General features: G+C 49.3%; 1 protein-coding gene across 8 annotated transcripts in view; it reads left to right on the top strand.

Moving 5' to 3' along the window:
• Nucleotides 1-22,846, top strand: part of Tmem164 (transmembrane protein 164) — a 166,325-nt gene extending 143,479 nt beyond the window's left edge. For all 8 annotated transcript variants that reach the window (XM_015992039.3, XM_015992079.3, XM_042269046.2 and 5 more), the window contains 2 exons: nt 16,716-16,816; nt 18,365-22,846. In XM_015992039.3, the coding sequence (XP_015847525.1) occupies nt 16,716-16,816; nt 18,365-18,571 (308 nt within the window). In that variant the 3' untranslated portion in view covers nt 18,572-22,846. The remainder of the gene's footprint in view (nt 1-16,715; nt 16,817-18,364) is intronic.
• Nucleotides 22,847-24,820: the final 1,974 nt, after the last annotated feature.

Raw genomic sequence — 24,820 nt, 5'->3', positions numbered from 1 at the left:
TCATTTTATTGCTTTGTTTCTTTAGCAAAACAGTAGACACCTGGTTTTACACAGGGGTCCACAAGGCAATCAATCATCTTACCAACTGAGCTATCCCATACAGCTATTTCTTAAATGATTTGATTACTTTGTAGATATGGTATTGCTTTGTTATTTTTGTGTATGTGGGTGTTTGGCCTGCCTGTATATCTGTGTACCACATGCATTGCAAGTGCCTCTGGGGGCCAGAAGAAGGTGTTGGAGCCACTGTAACTGGAGTTACGGGTGGTTGGGTGCCGGGAATTGAACATGGGTCTTCTGGAAGAGCAGCCAGCGTTCTTAACCACTGAGCCATCTCTCCTCTCACACCCAGTCCCCCTTCTTGATGATAGAAGTAGCTTGTACATTGAGTTGGGTCGGGTGTTACACACTTTGTAATCCCAGCACCCAGGAAGCTGAGGCAGGAGGATCTTGAGTTTGAGGCCAGGGTAGGCCACAAAGGACTCTGTAGGAGAGGGAGAAAGGAAGGGAGGAAGAGAAGAAAGGGGAGAGAATGGATGAGAGTATTTCTGCTGTTGCATCTGTCAACATGTTACCCACTCGCTAGCAGTGACTCCTGAACAGTTGAAATGTTGCTGGTGGGACTGAGGAATTGAACTCCTAATTTGGTTTGAAGTTTAATTTGAGTAGAAATTTCAGTGGCGACATGTGGCCAGGTGTTACTGTGTTGGACAACCTTGTTCTAGAAGATGGGAGAACAGCACAGGACCCTTCTGAGTCAGAAATCCATGCACTTTTCCGGTCCTGCTCTGAACCATTCTGCAGCCTGAGGAGAGGAGAGCATCTGGCGTGGCGGGGCTTTATAAGTAGGGTCAATTCTGTTGAACATTGGGAACACGAGGGATGTGGGGGATTAGAACCCTGCCACCACCTTCCAGCATTGGACAAGTCACCCTAGGAATGACGGCGGAATGTGACAGGGTACCAGTTCAATTCTAGCACATCTTATGCAGGCCTTCTTTAACACCCTCCCTCTGGACACCTAATGGCTTCCTGCTCTGCACAAAGAGAATGGAAGGTGGCTCCACACAGAGACAAGAAGGTGACTCCACGCATGCGCATGGAGACTGGAAGGTGGCTCCAGCTAACGCAGGTCCTCCCTTATTCCCCATCCTGTCAGAGACAAGGAGGAGTAGAGTAGAGCGGAAGGTATGCAGGCCTGTCTGCCCAGAGACAGGCTATACTGACATGTACATGATAACAAGTGTGTGCTGCGCACTATGCAGTTAGATCACCTGTTTTCAAATTCTGCTTCTATTCCTTGGCAGCTATGTGACAGGCCGAGTTCCTTAACTTCTCTGCCCTCCAGTTTCTTTGCAAAATAGGAATAAGAGTGGTCTTTCCATAGAGTTGCAATGAACATTTCATAGCATCATGTGTAGAAAGTGTGTACGGTAGTGCCTTGCGTAGGTAGTGATGGGTAAGTTGTTCAGTATTATGGGGATGGCTCTGCTTGTCAGTGGACCAAGAGCCTGCCTACTAATCCAATAAAATAGGATATCAGCAGTTTCTTCAGCTCCCGCCTTTAGCATGAGAGATGGATGCCCAGGGAATTACCTAGTGTGAGGGTAATAGAAGAGTGTAAGGAGGGGGATGAAAAGTCCCTTCTGCCCGTCAGATCAAGTCGAAGGTGCTGGTGCTAGAGTTTAAGGTCAAAAGGATCCAAGCTGAGCTGTAATGAGTCTTTTTCTGCCCCACCAGCCAGCTCCCAAATAATGAATGGAGACTTTTTATTAATTATGAAAGCTCAGCCTATAGCTTAGGTTTGTTCCTAAATAGCTCTTATAACTTAAACTAACCCATTTATATTAGTCTACATTCTATCACATGGTGCTACCTCTCTTCCATCTTGCACCTCCTGTTTTGTCTCCTTGACTTCTGGCATCTCCTGGGTGACTTGATTATCTCCTTCCTACTTCCTCTTTCTGCCTGGAAGTCCTGCCTACCTACCTAGCTGTTGGCTGTTCGGCTCTTTATTAAACCAATCACAGCAATATACCTTCACACAGTGTACAAATATCCCACAACATTGGGCTGGAGAGAAGGGAGGCCAGGAGAGAGCAGAGAAACAAGTAGGTAGTGTGTGTGTGTGTGTGTGTGTGTGTGTGTGTGTGTGTGTGTGTGTGTTGGGGTGAGGGCAGCAAGGAATCAGTGGTCATAAGGAGGTCTAGGGGCCCATCCACTGTAAGAATGAGGATATGAGGATATGAAAGCTGAACTTGTCGGAGGTTGTGGTCAGATTATCCTAGCCAAAGTGGGGCCCATAGAGCGATGGCAGGTTGTGTAACAAGCCCAGCAGAACTGTGAGCTTCAAGACGCTACTAGGTGAGGACGATAGAAGATAAATGTTGAAGCCTCCCTGAATGCTGTTGGGAAAGGGGGTAGTGTGAAAAGGAGGACTGCAATTCAAGTAATGTGAGTCTTGGATGAAGTTGCTAGTGACCGTGAGCCCTGGAAGAGTGGGGTCTTGAAAGGAGAAAAGGAGCAGGAGAATGGGCATTGAGATCAAGCACAGAGGGTCGCAGGCACTACGTTTCCTCTGCCTGGAGGCTGCCAGTGGGAACGAAAGGATTGGAAAGAGTGGGCTCTGCTTAGAGCTGCATCCCAGGGAAACGTATCAGTCTCCTTACTGTGAAGACATGAATGGGGCATTGGAGAAAGGTAGCGGATACAGTAGTAGCTGATGGCAGCCAGGTTTTTCCTTTTCCGGATGCGCTAGTGGGAAGATTAGGAGGCAAGACACAGGGTCGACGGGGAGAGCATCTGCATAGCTTGAGCCACGTGCTCTCTCTCTGCCTGCAAGGTTGGTGACCGACTCAGTATAGTTCTCTTCATTTCCCTGTCTGTCTTCATCCTGCACTGTTGACCGACTGGGTGGTTTGGGTAGTTGAGGTAGCTTTTATTTAGGCAGGGCTTCTTAGCCCGTGCTCCACCGACAGGATTTGAGGCTTCTCAAGCTTTAATAAGGGGGAACTTGTAAGCACCAGGTCTGTGAGCTGCGCCTGTGACTTTGTTGTCACGGGCCAACAGAGTCTGCTTCCTATCACATCGTCATAGCTGCAGCCACCTCCAAATACGCCAGTGCTCATCGGTGCTTTGACATCTGGGTGACTGTCAGATTTGCTGCTAAATCTTAGAGCATGCGTTTATAAAGAAACATACCTGGGTTACAAAACATGACAGACATTTTGATAATCCGTTTGGCTGTGCTACCTTTTGGAATTCTTTGCTCTTTATTTCATGTTTTTCAAACATAAATGTAGAAAACAAGAGGTGTATATTCTAAGAAGGGGGACTTGAATATCCCCCGGTTGCTGGTCCCTCCTGTGCCTGGTCTCTAGGCTGCAGGAACCCCCGCTTGCTTACACTAGAGGGCGCTCTAGCTTCAGAATTGGCAGATGGGGTCTTTCTAGTGGGGAAGTGGTTGTTTTGGAGTGCTAACAGTTTAGCAGCCCTTGGGGAGACATTTCGGGAGACTGGGGTTTAAGAACCCTGGTGTTATATGATCTGGGGAAGCTACTTCTCCACTTGGCTTTTAGCTTCTTCAGCAACACAAGAATCGAGGCAGAGCTTTCTGCTAGTTGGTTTCCTGGACCACTCAGCACCGAAGTTCTTTGTTTGCCTAGGACCGCTTCAAGAGTGCCCCAAAGGTCGTTCTCTCAGCGTCCAGGTTGGCTCTCCTGCTTCTTTGCTCCTGTGAGCCCATTGCCCATCCTGGCTGGCAAAGGTTAAGGTTCTGGGAAAATGCTTATCATTTAGGTTTCCTCGCTCTGTTTTTCTGGTTGGACAAGGCCAGAGGAAAGGCTGAGAAAGTCAGAGAAAGGCCGAAGGGGTGAGTGTAAGGGTGTGGGGGAGCTGAGTGGAGGAATTGAAACAGTGGCCAAGGGCTGGGCCTTACACAATAGGGCAGTAGGAGACTCTCTGAAGGCCATTGAATTTTCCCTGCTAAGGAGGATGTCACTGGGGCATTGTGGGAACAAAAGCTTAGGTCAAGTGTTTTCTGCCTTAATTTTATCACTTTCCAGAAAACACCACAGTTCCCACTTGGCTACAGTGTTTCCCCCTTTTCTGGTGGTTTTTCCCAGGCCTCGTGGCTTTCAGGCTCCAGGGTTCTCTCTACATCAGTGACCCTCCTGCGTTGTCAGAAAAAATCTGAGTGCTGGGCCACCCTGAGGTGCTTGTTACTTAAATAGGAACTGCAGGATCCACCTCTAGGGTTTGAGTCCCAGGAAGCAGGCCCTGAGAACCTGCATTTAAATGACTTCCCCAGGACAGAGCAGCCTCTCCATCAGCTGAACCAGGGAACCTGATATCAGTGCATGTTCTTAGACTCCAGATTGGAGGTCACTCTTCAGAGCCACTGAATCAGAAGCTGCTGGGTGGAGTAAAAAAAAAAACTTTTTTTTTTTTTTTTTTTTTTTTTTTTTTTTTTAAATCAGCCATGCAGAGAGTCCTGTGCCATGGAAGATTGAGTCTCCGCCCTCAGAATGTCTGATACAGACTGAACGTCAAGCCTCATTGCCTCAAATGGTTCAGGAGTTGGCTTCTTGCTCACAGCTCACGGACGACTCAGTTTGTCCTCAGTGCCTAACATGGCTGTACAGCGGCATGTGTTGTGTTTAAATAGCACTTCTGTTCAGAGTGCCTCCATGCTTTTAGCTTTTCTGTCTCTGGAAGTTAGGGAGGGTCTGGAAGTTTCCTGCTAATGAATCCCCCAGGCTTTGAGAGGTTTTGACCTGCAACTTGCAAAGAATAGAAGTTGGGAGTTGACTCTTTAGACTCTCAAATTTCTGCCAGGTCAGGTCCTACCACTGGATTCTGTACCTATTCAGAACTCTACCCTAAGTGCTGGTGGCCAGTCACCTGGTACCCAGGTGAAAATGGGCTTTTATGATGCCCCAGTCACAGGCTTGGTGGCCAGTCAGCTCCCGCTGCACACAGTGAGGCCAACACCTGGCCTGTGTGGGCTCTCTAGCTTGTTGGGGTACGTGTTGAGCACATCCACCTCCTTTGGAAGCACCCAGCACACAACTCTCCCCTACCTTTGTAATAAACAAATATCGAGTGCGGGTATGGGGCTCATTTGACCCATTACCTGGGGGAAAGAAATCTGGCCTGAGCCCACATTCGGTGGCTGAAAATATTGAGTCAGATATCCATCGTCATCTTGGGGTTGTACCACACGAAGATAGTTTTTGGGCAATTCAAGCCGTACTAGTCAAGTTTTTTGTTGTTGTTGTTTTGTTTTGTCACGTGACAAATACCTGAGGAAGAAACAACGTAAAAGGTGGGAAGATAGAGTTTGATGCACAGTTTTTGAACTTTTGTCCCACGGTGAATTGCATGTGCTGTCTATGGGCCTGGGCATGATCAAGCAGATCACCAGGGCAGTGAGGGCATACGTAGTGGCGCAGGGATGGTCACCTCATGCTGGCAGGAAGCAGAGCGACACAGAGAAGGGCCAGAGAAAAGGTTGGTCTTTCCAAGCCTTACCTTTGGTGAGCCTCTTCCCATCAGTAAGTCCATTAGATTGGGAGTCTTGTCAGTGGACTCATCCATTGATTTAGGATGGCAGCGTCACGGTGCCATCCTGACACTGGATCCACCCACACCTTTGTGGGGAGCACTACATATTCAAAATAATGACAAAGGCTTACAAAAGCCAGAAATGGAGCTAGCTGTCTCATTCCTAGGGCACTGAAGATAAGATGGCACCGTTATCAGGAGCTAACCTTGTCACTTTCTTTCTTACATCAAAACCTTCACCTTTTCCAAACTTTCCAGTCGTACTGAGTAAGTATAAGTAGCTTCTTAGCCAGGCCAGAGGTCGATAGTTGATCAGCGGCTCTTACTCTTAGTAGCTCCAGCTTGATTTAGTCGGTGATCAAATCCTGCCAGCCTCACCTCACCCATTCTGATCCATCCCCACGAGACTTTCTTAGCTCAGGTTAGACCAGCCCTGCTCAGTCTCCTGTTGCAGCTTCCTCCCCGGCTTCCCAACGCCTGCTCTCCCTGAGTCTACAAACTCTAGTCTTTACTAGTAGAAGGGTAGCCTGAGGCTCAGTAACTGGTTAGGATTTCAGAAGCTCTGACCCTGCCCAGATGCCCGCATCAGAACCCACATTTTAACATAGTCTCACCGTGATCAATCCATGAAGCCCCAAGTATGTAAAGTAGTAAGCTGGATTCTCCTCGGACTGGCCTTAGTCCATTACTCTGTCTCTGTCACACAAGTCTAATGGAGCATGTTCGACTATATGAAGTACTTAAGCATGCTGGCCTGCTCAGGCCATTCTTTCAACAAATATTTATAGAATCCCCACATGGCGTCTGGCAGTGTAGTAGCTACTGAGATTTCAGACACAAAGAGCCATCAGACACACAAGAATCCTTGCTTTCATGGATATTACATGCATGTGGGTGGAGATAAACAGTAAAGAAATAGGGAAATGGTGCCTAAGTTCAATGTTAAGTGCAATGCAAGAGGCAATAATATAAAGTATGGGATGACGCTGCATAGAGCTGGGGGGGGCGCTGTTTTGAATGAGGTGGCCTCATATAAAGGAAACATTTCCCTTACAATGTGCCATTTGAGCAAAGGGTGGCTGGCAAAAGAAAAAAGCCCTTTGGTCTCTATGGGAAAGATATGGCAAGTTGAGGAGATAACAAGTGTAATGGCCATGAGGCAGAAATGTTTCTAGATTATTCCAGCAACTGTGTATAAACTACTGTGGCTGGTTCCATATGAATGAAGGAGAAATAGTAGGACATGAAGTTACAGATGATAATCACACTAAAAATAGCTAAGACAAACAGGTGAAATTAATGGGCGAATGAAAGAGAGAGTGGGGGTCGTTGGAGGGTTTTTGAGGGAAAGGCCTATGGATCTAATTTAAAATGGTAAAGGATTGCTTGGTTGGCTCGGCTAACGTTAGAATGCAAGTGTGCACTGGTTTGATAACAGATGCAGGGAGAAATGTAAGTGCTTTTCTGTGATAACTGGGGAAGTGGATGATGGTAGCTGGGACTAGGACCAGTAGAGATAGGGAAAAGGTGTTGGCTTCTGAGAACATGTTAAAGGTACAGCCAACTATTGCACCAATCCTAAGTTGTCTTCGAATCAAAGCCTGGAGCCAGATGTCAGGGTGAATCCTGAAAGATCAGAGAAACAGAGCAAGCCACAGCCACCGCCTCTTACCTCACCAACTCCTCAGCCTGAAAGAGCCCAAGTTCCTGTCTCTTCCCACCTTACGTTCCTTTCTCTGCCCAGCCATATCACGTCCTGTCTCAACCTTCCTAGTGCTGGGATTAAAGGTGTGTGATCCCAAATACTAGGATTAAAGGTGCGTGCCACCACTGCCTGGCTCTGTTTCTCTTTTAGACTGGATTAATCTTGTGTAGTCCAGTGTGGTCTTGAACTCACAGAAATCCAGACGGATCTCTGCCTCTCCTCCCAAGTGCTAGGATTAAAGGTGTGCGCCACCACTGCCTGGCCTCTGTGTTTAATCTAGTGGCTTGTTCTGTCCTCTGATCTTCAGGTAAATTTTATTTGTTCAAAATATCACCACAGGCAGCAGTTTGTGGCCCATTCCTTATGGACTGAATGTGTGAGTTCATCTAAGATCATTCATGTATTGAAGCTGTGCCCCACAATGTGATGGTACTCAAGAATTGGGTCTTGGGGATGTAGTTAGGGGTAGATGAAGTTGTTAGTTATTCTCCCATGAAGGAACCAATGCCCTCATTAGAGGGCAGACCTTGAACTAGCACCACCCCCTTGGTCACGTGAGGCAGACATAGTAAGAAGGTACTATCTATAAGTCAGGAAGTGATCCCCATAGAAACCAACTGTTCTGTGTCTTGATTGTGGACTTTTTAGCATCCAGTCTATGGTGTTTTATTAAAACAGCTTGAATTGACTAAGACATTCTTCTGGTCTTCCCTTGACCCAGCTGGGACCCTGGGATGCCTGAGCCTCTTTATTCACACAGTTGTTCATGGCATGTGGATCTCGGGGTAGTGTTTCAAAGAGGGCAACCCCCCAGTGCCCAAGTGCACATCAAACCTCCTATTGAATTTTCTTTGGTGAGGTCCCATTGGCTAAAGTAAGCCATGTGATTGGGCCCTGTTGCTCACACAGACAAGTCGTTGTGTTAGATAAAAAATATGTGAGTCATGTATATAATTTCAGGGGTTCATAAGCACACTGAAAATAGTGGAATTATATAGACAAACAGGTGGAATTGATATTAGAAATAAAACTTATTCTTCCTAGTTTATCCAAAAGCTACCATTCAAATATAACCAATATAAAATTATGACTGGAATAGTTTAGTATATATGCTTTACTATGCAGTGCCTATACCAAGAGCACAGCTCAGTTCAAACTAGTTACATTAGAAGGTCTGAAGGCCATGTGACTAGTAGCTACCGCATTGGCCCATCCAGATGTGGCTAGTTCTATCTTCATTGTGAAGACATTCTCTCTTTGTTGTACAGGAGGAACATGCAGCTACTGGGAGCTCGGGAGAACTGTCAAGTGCCTGTTTTTAAATGAGAGCAAGCTCTGTCCGTTTCATTTGGTTTCATGGTCACAGGAATAATCCAGCAGAAAAGAGGAAACAAGTGTTGTAAGAGAAAGAAAAAAAGAACCTTGTGGAGTGGTGGGTGGATGAGGCAGTAGCATCAGGGTCCCAGAGGAAAGTTTGGCCTTGACCGAGACCCTCTCTTTACAGCTTTTCCGTGTCGCAGAGATGAAGGCAGAGTAGATGAGACAAGTGTTAATGTGCATAGGTGAATACGTGTGCTTGGAAGGCTCGAGACGTCTGGAGTAATTCTGTTTTGCTAGGAGAAGCGGGAAGTGGCACCCAGGTCGCTGTTTGACAGCGAGGCTGGGAGGAGAGGATTAAAGGGTCGAGCAGAGAGGAGAAGATATTAAATTGTGACTTCAGAAAGCGAGAGGGTGACCAGACAGGGGAATATACTGTGATTGCCTGGCAACATGAAAGATGTGCTTCAGGTCTGTGATCAGAAAAGGGACGTGAGGCTAGTCCGCGCCACTGTGGTTCTGCCGCCATGGTAAGCTGTGTAGGGACAGGAGAGGGGAGAAAGAGGAGGAAATTTAACCAGGGCAGAGGAGTTTTTCCCCAGCCACAGTGAGAAGAGACCAAGGTGTCAGCAAAGGAAAATCGTAATAACAGGGGCAAGGGATTTAAGAAAGGAAGAGAGACTGCTGAGTGAAAAGATGGAGGACCAAGGAACGCATCCCAGATTCTATTTGTGTGAAAGACCAGATTGAGTCATGGTTGGAAGAAGTGAGCAGGAAAGGCAATAAATAATGCTGGCTGAGCGGGGAATGCTTGTCTTGGAGATCAGAGAGAGGATGTAGCTGTTCCTCATCACAGGGTCTCAGGCTGGACCCTGAAAGGGAACGGACAAAGCGTAGTAATGGGGACAGACCGTGGAACTGAGGGGATCCTGGAAGATTCTCTCAGGGACGTGCAGCAGTGAGTGAGCAAGGCATAGGACAGGGATGGTTTGGGAGAGAGTGGTACCAAGTCAGGCAGGTCTCAGTATTCTCAGAGCAAAAGGGCCATCATCTCTAGGGGACAGCAGAGGGAAAAGAGCTCTGTAGCCCACTGGTGCTTGTGGGCTCTTAGGGTGGAGGGAGGACCAGCAGTCTGGAAGGAGCAGTGAGGAGAAGGCAAGCCCTGCTCTCCCTAACACGGTTCCATGCAGTTCCAGAGAGAGGACTGACGTCCAGGACTGCCGGGCCCCAGGTGACTGGTAGGGAGAGGTCTGTTGAGTAAGAACCAAGGTTGAATCAGGTGGTGTGCACAGCTATAATCACAGCCCCGGAGAGGCTGAGTCAGGGGCATCTCTGCAAGTTTGAGGTCGGCCTTGGCTACGAGATTCTGTCTCCAAAAAACAAAACAAAAAAGAAAACAACAGGAGGCTTCAGGAGGCATTCCAGGAAGAGGATGAGAATGTACGGGTTTGGCTGGTCATTTCTCTGCGGTCTTACGTTGTGACACCTCTTCCTGGAATTCACTTCCTTACTTTGTTTAGCAGGAAAACATATTCTGACACTTCGCTCTTTCATAGTTCCTTTCCTGAAATTGCCAGAGCAAAGAGTGCCAGTGGCCAGCACGTGTCTGAACTCTGGGGAATGCCTGTCTTGACTTTGCTTTGGCACCCCCATAAGAGAAGGCTATCCTCACTGGGATTCTCTGTGGTCACGGCAATGCTTTGTGTCTGCACTGTCTAATATGGCAGTCACTAGGCACATGTGGCTATTGAACACTTGAAACGTGGCTTGCATGAGTGAGGAAACATCTTTGGTTTGATGCATTTAAATAAATGCCATTGCGTGTGACTGGTGGCCAGTACCAAAGAGAGAGTGTTTGACATTGTTGGTCCTTCTTTAACTGTGTTCTCCCAACTTCTGGGACGCCTCTCTTCCAGTTCTGTGGTTGCTTCTGTAGTTTGCTCATCAAGCTCATCCTCTAATGGGTCTCTCTTTTTTTCTAGCCACCTAAATATTGCTGTTTTCCTGACCCCTGTTCTTACAACTCTAACCTCTTTTTGTAGAATCCTTTTTGTCAGTTTTAGCCACATTCCAAGTTACGTTCCCAAACCATTTCCCTCTCCCGAGCTCTAGACCTGGGCAGCCCCCAGTGGAGGCATCGCCTGGCACAGCTTACAGCATCCTGTGCTGTGCCCTAACCTGAGCTCATCTCTCCCCTAAACCTCCTGTCCGCGCCTGAAGTCACAGACCTGGAACTTCCTGTAGATGGTTCTCCTTTATGTCTGACAAAAGGCCATCTGTGTCACGAGGACAGTGTCTGAGTCTGTCTTCAGTTCTGCTTCCCTCTGGCCCACTGTCTCTCCTACTGGCAGAGCTGGCCAGCTGCCGGAAACATAGATCCGATCTTTTCATCTCTGAACACCTATTGGTGGCCTCTCATAGTATAGAGGTAAAGGCCAAGTTCTGTGGCCTGGATAACAAGGCTCTTCCTTTTTCAGGTCCTGTTTTTTGTCTCTCCAGCTGCCTCCTGACACATGACAGACACCTCTTGTGATCTTCTGCTCTGCTGTAATGAGGAACTGTACATAACTGCACACAGATGACATGCCATTGACACCCATATACCTCTTCTCAGGCTATACCTTCTGCCTAGAGTGTTCCTTCAGGCACGTCCTATCCCAGTTGCTTCCTGTTGTCCAAATCTCCTGAACCATGACCCTTTCCAGCTTCTTCCCTTCCTCGGGGTCCCCAGGACTGACATACTTCCTTCACCGTGTCAGCTGCCCCTTCATTTGTCAACGGCAGCCGATTGTCAAGGGCAGGAGCTAGCCAAGATCGTAAAACCCACTCCTGCCATGGAGTCTACTGTGCGTCATAGATATCGAATGAGTGGGTGGCACGAATAAGTCTGTGAGTTGAAGGAAGCAGGAAGATGGGATAATAGCAGGCTACCTTACCCAGCGTCGAGCCCTGGTGTCATCTTCCCTGAGTGAGCGTGTGGGAGGAGAGAGAGATCCCTCGTGAGGGCCTCTGGGGGTCTTGGCTACTGCTGGAGCAATTGCTGCCTCGGTTCCCAGTACTCCTACGGCTTCCTTCTGTCAGAAATCAATTTTCCAGAAACTATTAGCTTCGTTTCCCCCTACCTTTACTGATGACGTGCCTCTTTCCTCCTGGGATAGAAGATGCTAGCAGAAAAAATGTCACATACGAGTTTTATGATGTGTTGAATTTTCCTGAATGTGATTCAGTTTCTGTTTTCCTTTTGAAGAAAACTGGTTTTTCACTAGGATTACCCCAAGGGCCACATCCAGGTACCCAGCAAAGAGAATTATGTGGGTTTGCATACGATTTGCATATATCCCTATGGGCTGTGCATCAGTGCACAGGATGCCTTTTTACTGTGGTTTTTCAAGGCAATGGAAGATTGGATCACATTTGCCACAGGCAGTCTCCCTTCACTGAGGAGGTGTCCGTTTCCCCATTTCCCCAGAATACCCCTCCTCTTCCTGCCTGTGTATGAGTTGGGATGCCTGTGATCCCTGGGCTGAAAATAGCTCCATGCTAGGCAGCTGCTGGATCTGCTTTCTGTAATGTCTTCTTCCACTCCTCAGTCCTGAGAGGTGGATGCTGCGATCTCTAGATCCTACGCAGGAAAACAACTTTAAAGGAAGTGTGATTTGCTCATGGCCATTCCCCTGGGGAATGTGAGGATGGCTGATGCCGCCCCCCCCCCCCGTGCGCCCCCCAGGCCTTTGTTTTTTAGCTACATTGTATTTTCTTTCATGTCTGTACTGTTTGATGTTCTGCCTTTTATACTTGCTGCTTCTCACCGGGTACTGGTTTCTTCATGCATGGACAGTCTGGTTGCCATTTGAATGGCAGTGGACTGTTACACAATATTGAGGGATTGTCGTTTACTTAACCTATCTCCCTAGTTGGTTTGTTTCCAGTTTCTCAGTATTATAGAGAAAACAAGTCTAAATACCTTTGTGCAGATAAGGGTGGCTTGTGGGTTGGGTTTTGTATGTGTTTGAAGATAGTCTTCACAGTACTAGCACTGGATCAAAGTAAGTTTTAGGATTCCTCAGCAAGTCTGTGCCATGTAGTGAGGATCTGAGTGTCCACTGTCCATCCAGGACTGAGGAAACAGAGGAGCTTTAGGGAGAGCTCCTCCCTCCGTCAACAGTCAGTGTGCTTGAGAGAGCTGATACGGCAGAGAAGGGATGGTACAGACGGGGCTTCGCAAAGGGTCAGTGAGACCGCTGAAACACATGTCCCCTGACAGCATCCCAGAACACACAACACGACACGAGAAGCACAGGGAAGGTACAACTGTCCTTCCTTCCTATGCCTGAACCCTCACTCCCTTCTTCCCCGGGACTATGGCTGCTGAGCTCATCCTGGGCAAGGACACACACGCACGCACGCACGCACACACGCACGCACACACGCACACATGCGCGCAAGTCCATAAGTCCATTGCTGCACCCCACTGGGCATCTGAGGCATGCCACTGCCACTTAGCTGCATTGGGGCGGGGGCGGTTGAACAGAGGTCAGAGGGAAGGAAAAGGCAGCGGAGAAAGGGATGAATGGAGGCTTGCCAGATCTCTTCTTCCCCTGTGTGCCCTCGGAAACTGGGGCAGCAAACATGGTGTCCAGGCCACACTCATTTATCTGACAGACCAGTGTTCACACTTCCAGTATATTGCTCAATGCATTGTCATGAACCAAGTGCTGCGTGGGCTGTTGGAAAGACTGTGTGGAACATTGGGTACCAAAGGTGTGTCCAACACATGGGCCGAATGTGGCTAAAGAGAGCTATAAATATAACGCAGCACAAAATCCTAAACCGCAGACACTTGACCATGGCCAGAGCGAACGTCACGGGATAGCCCCTGGCTTCAGTCACTCCACTTACGGCCTTCTTTCTGCCCCGTCTTACACTGGTTCCTTGGTGTCTTGCTGTTGGACTTGTTACTCTTTCTCTGTGTACATGTTTCCATGATTTTGTTTTGGGCTCTGTGCTGATGCCCCCTCCCCCATCTTTGTATGTTCGCCTTATCCTCTTCATGGAGTTTGTGGCTCATATCATAAGTGCCTGTATTACCTCATCTGACCAACGGCTCTGGGAATGAGATGGCGCCTTTTCCACTAGACAGATGAGTAAAACTGAGTTGAAGAGATACTGCGATTTGTCCAAAGCTCTGAAATCCGTAAGTGATAGAACTGGGATTTTAGTACGCCCCCCTTCTAGGATCCAGGTATCCACAACGTCACCCATCACACTCTAGAGTCTATACAGTCCCTGCAGGAATGTTTCTATGTGGATATTGCATAGACACAGCTATTCCATTTTCAACATGGCTGCCATGGACTTCGTCATTTCCTTACCCTTGCTTCAATCAGCTGTTGCCTGTCTTCGCCATTGCAATAAATGGCGTCACCGATCCAGTGATGGCCAAGCTCCTAGTATGACTCTGAGGGTCCCTGCTGTCCTTCCTCCCCCTCGACCCCACCTTCCTGTCTTCTACCAGATCCTTGTGATTTTCACCCCTCTCTTCATTTCCTGCTGCTTTCCCTACAGAAAGGACCTTGTTCTAGGCCCCTGGGGCGGCCCCCTTGTCAGCACCCCGCCTTTCCCCTGTCTGCTCTAAACTGACCCTGATACCCTCACCTGAATGACCAGAACTCACATTCCTCAAACTCCCTGCCGCGAGTGGTAGTGGGTGGCTCTGGAGCAGAGCACAGAGATGGCCGCCCAGGGACTGAAATCCATCTGGAACCCATGTTTTGCTTGGCCCATTGAGCATGCTTAAGACAGTTTGAATAGTTGCCTGCATTTAAAAATCAGGACATTCCACATAAAGTTTCATGTTTCTGGCTTTCTCCTGAAAAAGCAAGAAACGGGCACCTTGAGCCATAGTCTAGGATGGCAGAACTAAGTGGTGGCCAACTCTCTAGAAAGGGTGTGGGCTGTTTACCAGGCTCTAGTGTTCCCGAGGATCTCTGAGTCCTAGTCATGCTCCTGCTTCCTAGAATCTTTGTAAGACATGGCATATTTGACCTTGCAGTTCAACAGATGCCCATAGCCCAAAGCCCTCACTCAGCCTAGCTCCTTGAGGCTCACATGGCCCTGTCTGGGGCAGACCAGCTTTGCTAACCGCTTACTCACTGCCTCCATTACATTCTTCCTGGGACTGTACTGAATCATTTCATGATTACTATTACAATTATTATTGTTATTATCATTATTTGGTGTGTGAAAGAGAGTTGTATGTGCTTGTGAGAAAGATGTATTTATGTGAGTATGGGTGTGCATGTGCCCCAACATGCATGTGAACTTAGAGGACAACTTCTGGGAATTGGTTATCTTGTTCCACCATGTTTTGAGGCAGGATGTCTCTTGTTTCTGCTGGTCTGCGTTCTCCAGGATAGCTGGACCACAACCTTCCAGGGGATTATTCTGTCTCTGCCTCCCATCTCACCATAGGAGTGTTGATAATACAGATGTGCCCCACCACATCTGGCATTTTTACTTGGTTCCCGGGATCAGGTCACCAGGCATGAACAACACACAAGTTTACCTGTTGAATCCTCACCCCCCACCACCCCCCACTACTACCACCACCGAACTCTTACTGTCTGGCTCTGAATTGCCTGCCTCATGTCTGCCTGGGTGCAGATCGAAAGGCCTGGGGCCCTCCTGAAGTCCCACTCGTTTCTCAGGACTCTGCTCCAATGCTGCCTCGATGAAGAAACATTCCTCACCCTACCTCCACCTCCCACTCCCAGGCTGCGTTTTGTCTTCCCAGAACTGGAAGCACTAACCTCAGTCACCCCACCCCCAGCTCTCTGTATCGTCACTATCGCCTGCATTTCTCAAACTGACGGGGCCTTGCCTTCTTCCAACATCTGCAAGGTACAGACAACTGTTGGACACAGGAACGAATCAGTGAAAGGCTGGCGTGGGCAAACACTGCTGTAGGAGGAGGTGGCATCACCCCCATGTTGGGGGATGGGAAGGTGTTTTTCAGGTCCCTTTCTGAAACACACCTTCCAAGTGCCTAACCAGAGAGCTACCTGCAGCAGCTTGTCTACCATGTCCCTGCTTTGTACGCTCTGACATACATGCAGGCCTACAAGGATAGTAGTTGCCAGCAGTAATAGGAGAGGAAAGGTATCACCCGGTGTTCCTGGGAGGGGTCATTCAGTAGGTGAGAAATGGCACAATCCCTGGGAAAAACGCTTACAAGGGCTCTAGATGGAAGGTTGACAGGAAGAGAACATTGATACTCCTTGAGCAGCCATGTTGGGGCAGACTTTGGGGACACCACTATCCCAATTTGATGGGCAAGTAAGATTTGCAAAAATTGTTGCAAGTTTTTCAGAGCCAAACAGCTAATGAATGGTAGAGTCAAAATTTGAACCCAAATCTGCCAGGTGGTGGTGGCGCTCACCTTTAATCCCAGCACTCAGGAGGCAGAGGTAGGTGGATCTGTGAGTTCGAGGCCAGCCTGGTCTATAGAGTGAGCTCCAGGACAGCCAAGGCTATAGAGAAGCCTTATCTTGGAAAAGCCACAACCAAACATACAAAAAAATTGAACCCGAATCTATCTGACTTCAACATTAACCTCTCAACTACTGTGTCATATTATTTAGAATCATGAGGAAATAAATATAGACACAAAGACAGTTACATATACAGATAGTACTAATTTAAGTATTAATTTTAAAACAATCCTGGGGCATGGAGAAAATGATGGAGGAGACACAGTCATGTTATTAGTGAGGGTTCTAATCTAGGAATCAAGGGCTGGGAATGCTTTCCTCCTTCGCTTCTATCTTCTTTCTGGTTTTTTTATAAACTCCAAATCGCCTTGAATAATCATGAATGACTTTTAGACCAAAACAGAAACCTCTCTTTCTAATGGTGTGATATCAACTGGCAGAAACCGGGGTCGAGAAAGGGCTGCCATGGTTCCTCGCTAAGCATCGGGGCCCTTGGAAGGTTCTGTCATTGACAAGTGAAAGCGACACGAAGCCTGCTGCAGCTGTGGCTGGGACCTCAGCACCTGCACCCCTGTGAGCAGAGGAGGAGAAGTGGGGTCACTATTCCCCTCGGCTCACCATCTCCCGTCTTCCTCCAGGTGCTTACACCCCAGAGCCCCTCAGCAGTTTCCGGTGGGCTCTTCTCTCGACGGGTCTCATGTTCTTTTACCACTTCAGCATCCTGCAGATCCTCGGCCTGGTAAGTTTGCTTAGATCCCCTTCTCTCCCCTCTATTTGGAGTTCTTCATAAATCTTGATAATCCTGCTTGGTGCTGTTGTATCAGTTTGCTTTGAAAAATACATGATGCTAAAGGCCAGGACGTCAGATTGTTGTGTCTGGGATGCTGATTTATGATCCAAAGCTTTGGCCTCTTCAAAGAGTTTTCTGAATCCTTCAGTAATGGTTGTTCCTTCATTCCTGAGGATGCAAGGATATCCTTCACTCATGGCTACTTGGGTCTGTAACTGGCAAGTGCTTTGCTGTGGACCTCATGGGCATGTAGGACCCTTATCCCGATGGCCCTGGGCCTTGGGACGGCCTCTGACCTTGGGTCCACTCTGGGGATTCTCCCAGGTTCTTCGGGAGACCCTTCCTTCGGCTGTGTGGCCAGTGTATGTGAGGTGTTGGGGGCCCCAGAGCATTCTGTAATATGAGAAGTGCCTGGACTATGAAAAATGGCTGGCCCCCATGTTGAAATACCCAGAGTCCAATAGCGCCGAAACTGCAAGGGTATATATCAGTGCTGAAGTGAGGAGAGAAAGCTCATGGTTGGGTGTGGACAGGGAGTTTTCCACCTCACTCTAGCAGGATATAGAAGCCTAGCTTCCTTGAGAGATGGTGAGGACTTGTCTTTAATGTGAGCGAGCGCTGAAGAGCTCTGGGAGGCAGGTGTTATGGCTGTCCTGGAGGCAGGAACATGGCGCCATGTTTGGTTTCGTGTGGTTGGCATTAACGCAGCGTTAGTCATGTGGAGCCTCGTGCGGCCTTGCATGATACGGGCGTGTAACTGGATGTCCCCAATGCCTTTGGAGAGGCGCCCGCTTTGTCTTCCTCGCTCTGCTTTGCCGGAGGTCGGCTGGGTTCTTTGCCAGCGGCGTGCTTACAGGAAGCCTCGGCATGATGCTGACCTGCACAGCCCCCTCCTTCCCTCTTGCCGCTCCTCACTGGTCTGCTGCTTTCCAGGAGTGTCGGTGTGCTCATGTGACCATACATACCATGTGCTGCTACACCTCCCACCAGGAAAGCTCGACTCCCCCACTCCTTGCCATAACCTCGTCCATCTTTCATGAGTCCATTCACGTGCCACTTCCCTCACAAAATCGTCTGTACGCTCCTCAGACCTCCTCGTGGCATGTAAAGCTGAGTGGGCACCATCGAGTTTGAGGTCATAAGCAGTCAATGATTGCCCTTGCTACTTGGAGACAGAGACCATGCAGCTAACAGCTTAAAAAAAGAAACCATAATCTTTCTCCAGGAGCTAGGCACACAATAAATGCTTAGGAATGGCAATGGACTCTGGGCCCAACTGGAGAGCAAGACTGTGCAAAACCCGACAGCTTTCGCCCAGGACATTGACTCATCATCACCCATCAGAAAGCCTAGGGCAAAGAAGCCCCCTTATGAACAGGTGGGGATTGGTCAATCCCACCTTGTCTAGTCACCCCTAGGGAGAGATGGCTGAACTGGCGGTAGCCGGAGGAAGCCTCGGGATGGCGAACGCTCACTCTACCTCCCTTGTCCCTGCAGGTCACCGAAGTGAATTTGAACAACATGCTGTGTCCGGCCATCTCAGACCCATTCTACGGCCCCTGGTATCGCATCTGGGCCTCGGGACACCAGACTCTCATGACCATGACCCACGGGAAGCTGGTCATCCTGTTCTCATACATGGCTGGGCCCTTGTGTAAATATCTGCTGGATTTGCTCCGGCTTCCAGCCAAGAAAATAGACTGAAGGTGCTTGGATTTTTGTTTTGTTTAATTTTGTTTGTTTTTTGTTTTTTGTTTTCTTGTTTTGGTTTGTTTCTCCCTGAGGAAGCAAGTCAGACTTGACTCAGAGAACACCCAGTTCTTGACAAAATCAATGGAGAGGGCGATAGGATGATGCTTGGTGTATTTACTTTTTTCCTCCTCTCTGTCCCTTTCTTCCACTGCTCTTCCCTCCCCAGCTCCTCCCCATGGATGGCTCTTTGTGCCCAGGCATAGTGCTAGGGGCTGGCACTTACTCCCTTTCATCCCCTGGTCTCTTGGTCCCTCCTGTGGCCCACTCCCTCTGCGTGGCCTTCCGCAGGGAAATGGTAGTCAGCGGGCCCCTCTCACTGCTTGTTGGTGCTTTTGACAACAGCTAGTTGAAGAAGCAGGGAACAACATGCAGTCATTAGTTCTTCCAGCATCCCAGCAATGAAATAGTGTTGGGTTCATTTCTCCACTGCCAGGGACCTCCAGGCTCATGCTGGGATCCCCTTTTATCTCCAGCATAGCCCCCACCAGAAGGGGACCAAGGCCTTGTTTCTATACCAGCTGCAAGCCCAGAGCCAAGGGACTTCCCAGATCACAGCCAAAATTGATTCTTCCAGTGACGGGTATCCCATGACTCAAAGCAGGGAGCCACCCAGCCGCTCCTTCTAGGGTGCTGCCTGGGGTGGCAGGTGATAGCAATGTGCAGCCCAAGGGCATGATTGTGTAGAGGGCTGCTGGAGATCGGTTGCCACAGTGAGGCTAAAGAGGGTGAAGGTGTGCACAGTACCAGGCAGGACACCCCCTCCCCGTCCCAAAACAAAAACAAACAAACAAACAAACAAACAAAAACCCTTCCCCGTGAAAGCTGAGAACAGATCCACATCCCGATCTGAAGTGAGCATAGAGATTTAGACAGGAACTAAGTCGAGGGGCAACTTGAGAAAGCTGTGATCTGAATCACACCGCTGTCCTGTCGATAACAGGCAACGTTCTAGTCTCAGCTGCCCCCGTGAACCATCCTCATCGTCTCTGTATGTGTCTATCTGTGTCTCTTTGTCTGAGGCCGCTTCCTGGGAGAGGGAGCTGGGGTTGGCCGTGGGTGCTGTTTGCCTGTTTGTATTTTAGATGTTTGAAATGGGGTAAACCCTTGCATTTCGGGAAGGTACGCTAGAGACATTCCTGGTACTTAGAGGACGTGGCCACAGCTCCTAAAGGCAGTTTCCTTAGGGTTAGATTTCTTTCACGTAGCTAGACTCTGCTCCAAGTGCTCAGTGTGGGGGAAACGTCACTGGTTTAGCAATTTGACAACGTCCAAAGCCCAGGCGTAGGTTGAAAGGGAACTGCCAATGGGTCAGGTCCGCATAGGTAGAGGTTCAAGTGTTCTTTGGTTGAAAGGTACTTAGTGGTGTGTGGCTGCGCATTTACTGACTCCTTGTTGACTTCTAGTAGGAGGCGGTTTGCTTAAGCGTAGAAGAGTTTGTTCCTCGACCACCCCATCGCCTTGTTCTAGTTGCAGTCTTCAGTGTGAGTTTGTGGGTATTAGGCCTAACCTGAGCTTCAGTGCCTCAGTGGCCATGATTTTATGAAGTGGACTTGCAGGGGAAGCAGCGGCAGGAGAATCTGCTGGAGCAAATGGAAACTAAGGGAAGCATCTCTGGGGAACGGCTACTTGCCCATGAGGTGATGGACTCTGAGATACAGAGAGCAGGAAAGGGAGAGCTCTTAGTGCGCTGGCCCCCTTGAGCTCCCGCCGGGCGGGGCTCTTCCTCCTCTCACCTTCTTGCTGGGCTCTAGAAATGCTTCTTCAGTTGCTCATCTGCCCCCACCCCCTCAGAGGAGTCGATGGATGAAGAGAATGTGAGAGCCTCCCTGGCTCTGGGCCTCCCTCTAAAAGAAGAATGTGGAAAGAGGTCATGGGAGGGAAGCCTATGAGGGCCTGCCTGGGCCTCTGCCACAACACGGAGCTGCTTCCTGCAGTGATGCAGGGCCTCCGCTGAGGGAGCCACCTCCAGCATGCCACAGAGGTGGGAGTGCCACGCAGGCCTCTTCCCTATCTGAGGCACCACCGTGGCCCAGATTGCCAGGCATCCTGGGCTTTCCCTGCATTGGCATGCCTCCAGGAGCTTGCCTCTGCTTTGGCACCAGCTCAGCAGACCCATTTCTGGTAGGCGTTTTCTGGTGCTCAGAGGGAGAGAAGAAATTCCAAACCCTGTTGTCTGGCTTGGCCAGGCCAGAGGCAGCCACAGCTGTCAAGAAGGGGGAAGGGAAGCGGGGAATGCAGGGGGCCTAGGTTTGCTCACATGTAAAGAAGGTAAAGAAGCAGGTGACGGCCCCTTCAACAGACTCCGTAGGGAGTCTTGGCCTGGGTTTGAGGTGTTAGGGAACAGGGGACCTCTTCATTGTATCTCACTCTCACCTTGGTCCAAACCCACATGGAAAGAGGTAACCTGCCTAGGCACTAAGCACTTTGACTTGGGAGTTGCCCCCCCAGGTATGTCCAACAGCCTGCCTGATGGTAGAGACTATCTGTGGTACCAGGGACAAAGGAGAAGGCAGTTTGCACTGACTCTGAAGGGCCAGGCCTTTCTTGTCCCTATGAAGGCTGTTCCTTAGGTACCTTGGCCAAAGTTCCGTGTGCAGTCTACCAGCGTGTGTGAGCTCAGTGTCTGTGTGAGAGTGCTCATAGAGGTGGCCAGTTTTTTTGTGATAGTCCCGGCAAGAGAGAACAAACAGCGCATCCTCAAGTCCTCGACGTCTATGGTCAAGGGGCTGTGCCAACAAGAACAGTTGGCTACACTGGACAATTTGTGGCAGCCACTCTGAGCAACAGAGGTTGTCTTGCTTCCTTAAAGGTCCTTCCTGCCCCCCAGTATTTGGTTTTGTATAAGACTTGGCCCAACATCCTCTCAGAAGCCTAGCAGCAAGTACTTCTGTCATCCTGTGATGCACTGTGGGGCTCTGGAGCCACCACCTCCACCTCTCTTGAGTCTGCCTTCTGTCTGTCTGTGGACTTCTGTACCTGTGGCTTTACAGGGTCGAAGTGGGCTACGCGGGGTCGGCCATGCGCTTTATCCCGTGCTGCTTAGAGTGCCCGTCGGATGGTCCCTTTTGCTGTAGCCTCTGGTGGGGCTTTGCTGTGTGTGGTCGTGGAGGACTCAGTGTTTTGTATGTAATTACCAGCTTCACAGATAGCTCAGTGTCAGCAGGGCTCTACACAGGGGAACTGGGGCTAGGTAATGCTCTGAGTTGTGTTGAGCTGGGTGTTCAGGAGATGCCAAGGGCCCTTTGAACCCTCCAGCTGCCAAACAGACTTCCCTAGGATTCTGTCACCTGCCTTGTCTGGGAGAGGACTTTCCTAACAGTTTCTACTGGAAGGGAGACTTGCGGGGAGGGAAAGGGGGCCTTGTGACACTCGAGGACAAGACACTGCTGCTGGTTTGAGTGAGCCAGGACCGGGCCTCCCGGGCCACCTGGGAAGGCCCAAGACTGGGAAGGAGTGTCCTGAGTCTTCTCCTGGCCTTGCCCTCTCTGAGGTAGGAGTCCACGAGGGGAGTCAGTCTTCCTCTGGCGTACACAACTGCAGGAAGACCGAGGTACTTGCCGTGGCCCTTGTCTAAGACACTTTTGTCCACTGATTTGCTACTCGGGCCACTAAACCGACCCCTACCCCCCACTCAATGATAAACAAATCAAAAACAAAAGTCGTCTTAAGCAGAAACGATGTTTTGGAAACTCTTGATTCATTTTAGTGTCAGCGCTGTATTAGATTTTAAAGCATTCTTCATTTATTTGATGCAATTGTAGTGAAGAGAACGGAATTGAATGATGTACAATTATTCCTTCTGGGACATTGGTGAACGCCTCTTCCTCCATCCTTCTTCCCATGCTGAGACTGCCATGTACTGTCCCCCTCATGTGCACGGCTCCCTTGAGAGCCCATCTCCGAACTCCCTAGATGGCAGCAAGATCGAGCCTCTTTGTTAGGCTGCTTCTGGGGTGTTCTTTACTCCCCCACCTCCAGTCTACCTCCCCTCTTTGGGGGTTTTTGTAATGTGTTTTTTCTGTTTTGTAAAACCCCTTTGATTGTACTGAAGTGGTTTCTGCAGCCACCTTTGGAAATAAATGGTCCTTAATTTGTGTACTTAGCATTTTGAATCTTAGCCTCAGGTGTTTCTGCCGTTGAAGATCCCTGAATGAAAAGGAACCCTCCCCATGGGACTTATTGTTATAATGTTTTCTTCATTTACTGTTATTAAAAGATTTATGAGAACTCAGGCGTCCTGGCCTTGCTTCTCAGAACCCTCTTAAGAAGGCTTTGCAAAGGAGACAAAAGGGGTCATTTGTTGGCCTGGTGTGTCACGAAGTAGCTACCACCTCCCCAAGCCAGGGCAGCTGGGCTCAGCATAGTGACTTGCCTTGATTTCCCCTACACTGCCTACTTCCACTGAGGTTCCTGAAGCCTGTCAGGCCATTCACTCTAAGGGGAGCTTATCAGCCAGGGACATAGGCTCTCTGGACGCCATGGTTTGCTAGGCCAGATGGTGAGGTCAAACAATGCAACTTGGGGGCTTGGGAGATGGCTCAGTATATAAAGTGTTTGTTGGACAAGCAAGAGCACCTGAGTTTGAATCGCCAGTACACATGTAAAAGCCAAGTACAACAGCATGAACTTTTAACCCCAGCCCTTGGGGACGGAGACAGATTCCAGGGCCTTAGATAGCTAGTCTGGCCAATCAATGGGAAGACATTGGTCATTCATCTCTGACTTCTGAACACATGTGGGTGAGGGTACACACACACACACACACACACACACACACACACACACACACACACACAGAAAGAACGCAACTTTAAAACATGTTGACTTCTGGCCCATTGCCCCCAAATGCCCTTCAAGTAAGCAGTATCTGTTTAGGGTCAGACTGTCCCTTGGACAATAAGCAAGATAATAGTGTCCTTCGGCAACAACCGGCTGTGCTTATCCAAAGTCCTCTGCCTTTTATTTGCTGATGTTGCCACTTCAAGAAGGGATGCATAGTGACAGTCAGTGCAGGAGGACCCCTCTCACCCCCATTGGCCAGGTGTTGGCCCCCAGGCTGGGAAGCATGCAGCACCTTATAGTCCCTGACTAGAAATAACTAGAAATAAACCAGCTTGGTTTTTAATTTCATTGGCTGCTCAGGTTCCCACTCTGTAAAGCAATAACTACAACTGTGTGCCAGTCCCAGTGTTCAGTGCCTCTCCATGTGTTCCCGGAACCCCCCCACCCCACCCCCCACCCCCCGATGCTCTGGGAGTTGACTGGCAATGTGGTTCCCACTGAAGGGGAGAAGCTGAGTCAAATGAGGCTCAGTAATAAGCAAGAAGCTAGAAACCAGTACTCTAAGCTGCACCTCCCTTGGGCTCGACTGCCTATTTGGTGTGTTAGATTGCTAGGGAGACCATGGCTTAGGGGCCCAGCTCTCAGAGAAAACGGAAGAGAGGTCTGGGGAGATGACTGGATAAGGGACTGCTGGGAAAACAGAAGGATCCGAGTTCGGATCTCTAGAATCCACGTAAAAGCCAGGCTTGCCTAGATGTTCCCGTGACGCCAGCCCTGATGGGAAGGAGACAAGAGGGCTGCTGGGGGCTTGCTGTCCTGCCAGGCCAGCTGGAAAAAAAAAAAAAAAGGTGAGCTCCAGGTTCAGCAGACAAGGACGGCCTCGTTCAAAGTCGGCTTGACTCGTCTCGCCCAGTCAGTGTTATGTGTAGCATTTGAGATGGCTAAATTGCAAGCCAAGGAGCAGTAGACACATTGCTCCATTGATAGACACATTCCACAGGAGACTCCCTAACCTTGACATGTCAGCTGCCTGGGATCCCAGCATCTCACAAGGCAAGTCCCAGTAATAAAGGTGGATCCTGCCTTGGCCTGTCCCTGCCAGGGTCTGCGGACAATAGCATGAGCCGCTGGTCTATTCTGTTGTCCGACAACTCAGTCCCAGCCCTGCCTCTGTACTAGCCACCAGCTTTCCCTGGTACAGAGACTCTTGTCCTTTAACCTCCTTTTCCCAGGGGCTTTCAGAGGGGGTGCTAGCCTGCCTCGGCTCTATCTACAGGTTCCTCCTTCCTACCAGCCAAGAGCACAACCTCTTGGCTATTTCATTTGTTCACAAAGATCCTGGACCGTCCAGCATTATGTCTCATGGGAACTCAGGCCCTTCCTATGCATCTTTGGATCTACCTTATGTTTGGAGGGTGC

This window comes from Peromyscus maniculatus, chromosome X (assembly GCF_049852395.1).
Source record: "Peromyscus maniculatus bairdii isolate BWxNUB_F1_BW_parent chromosome X, HU_Pman_BW_mat_3.1, whole genome shotgun sequence".
In the NCBI taxonomy this organism is placed as follows: domain Eukaryota; kingdom Metazoa; phylum Chordata; class Mammalia; order Rodentia; family Cricetidae; genus Peromyscus; species Peromyscus maniculatus.
Note: the sequence above shows the minus strand (reverse complement) of the source record. Positions and strands in the feature narration are given on the sequence as shown.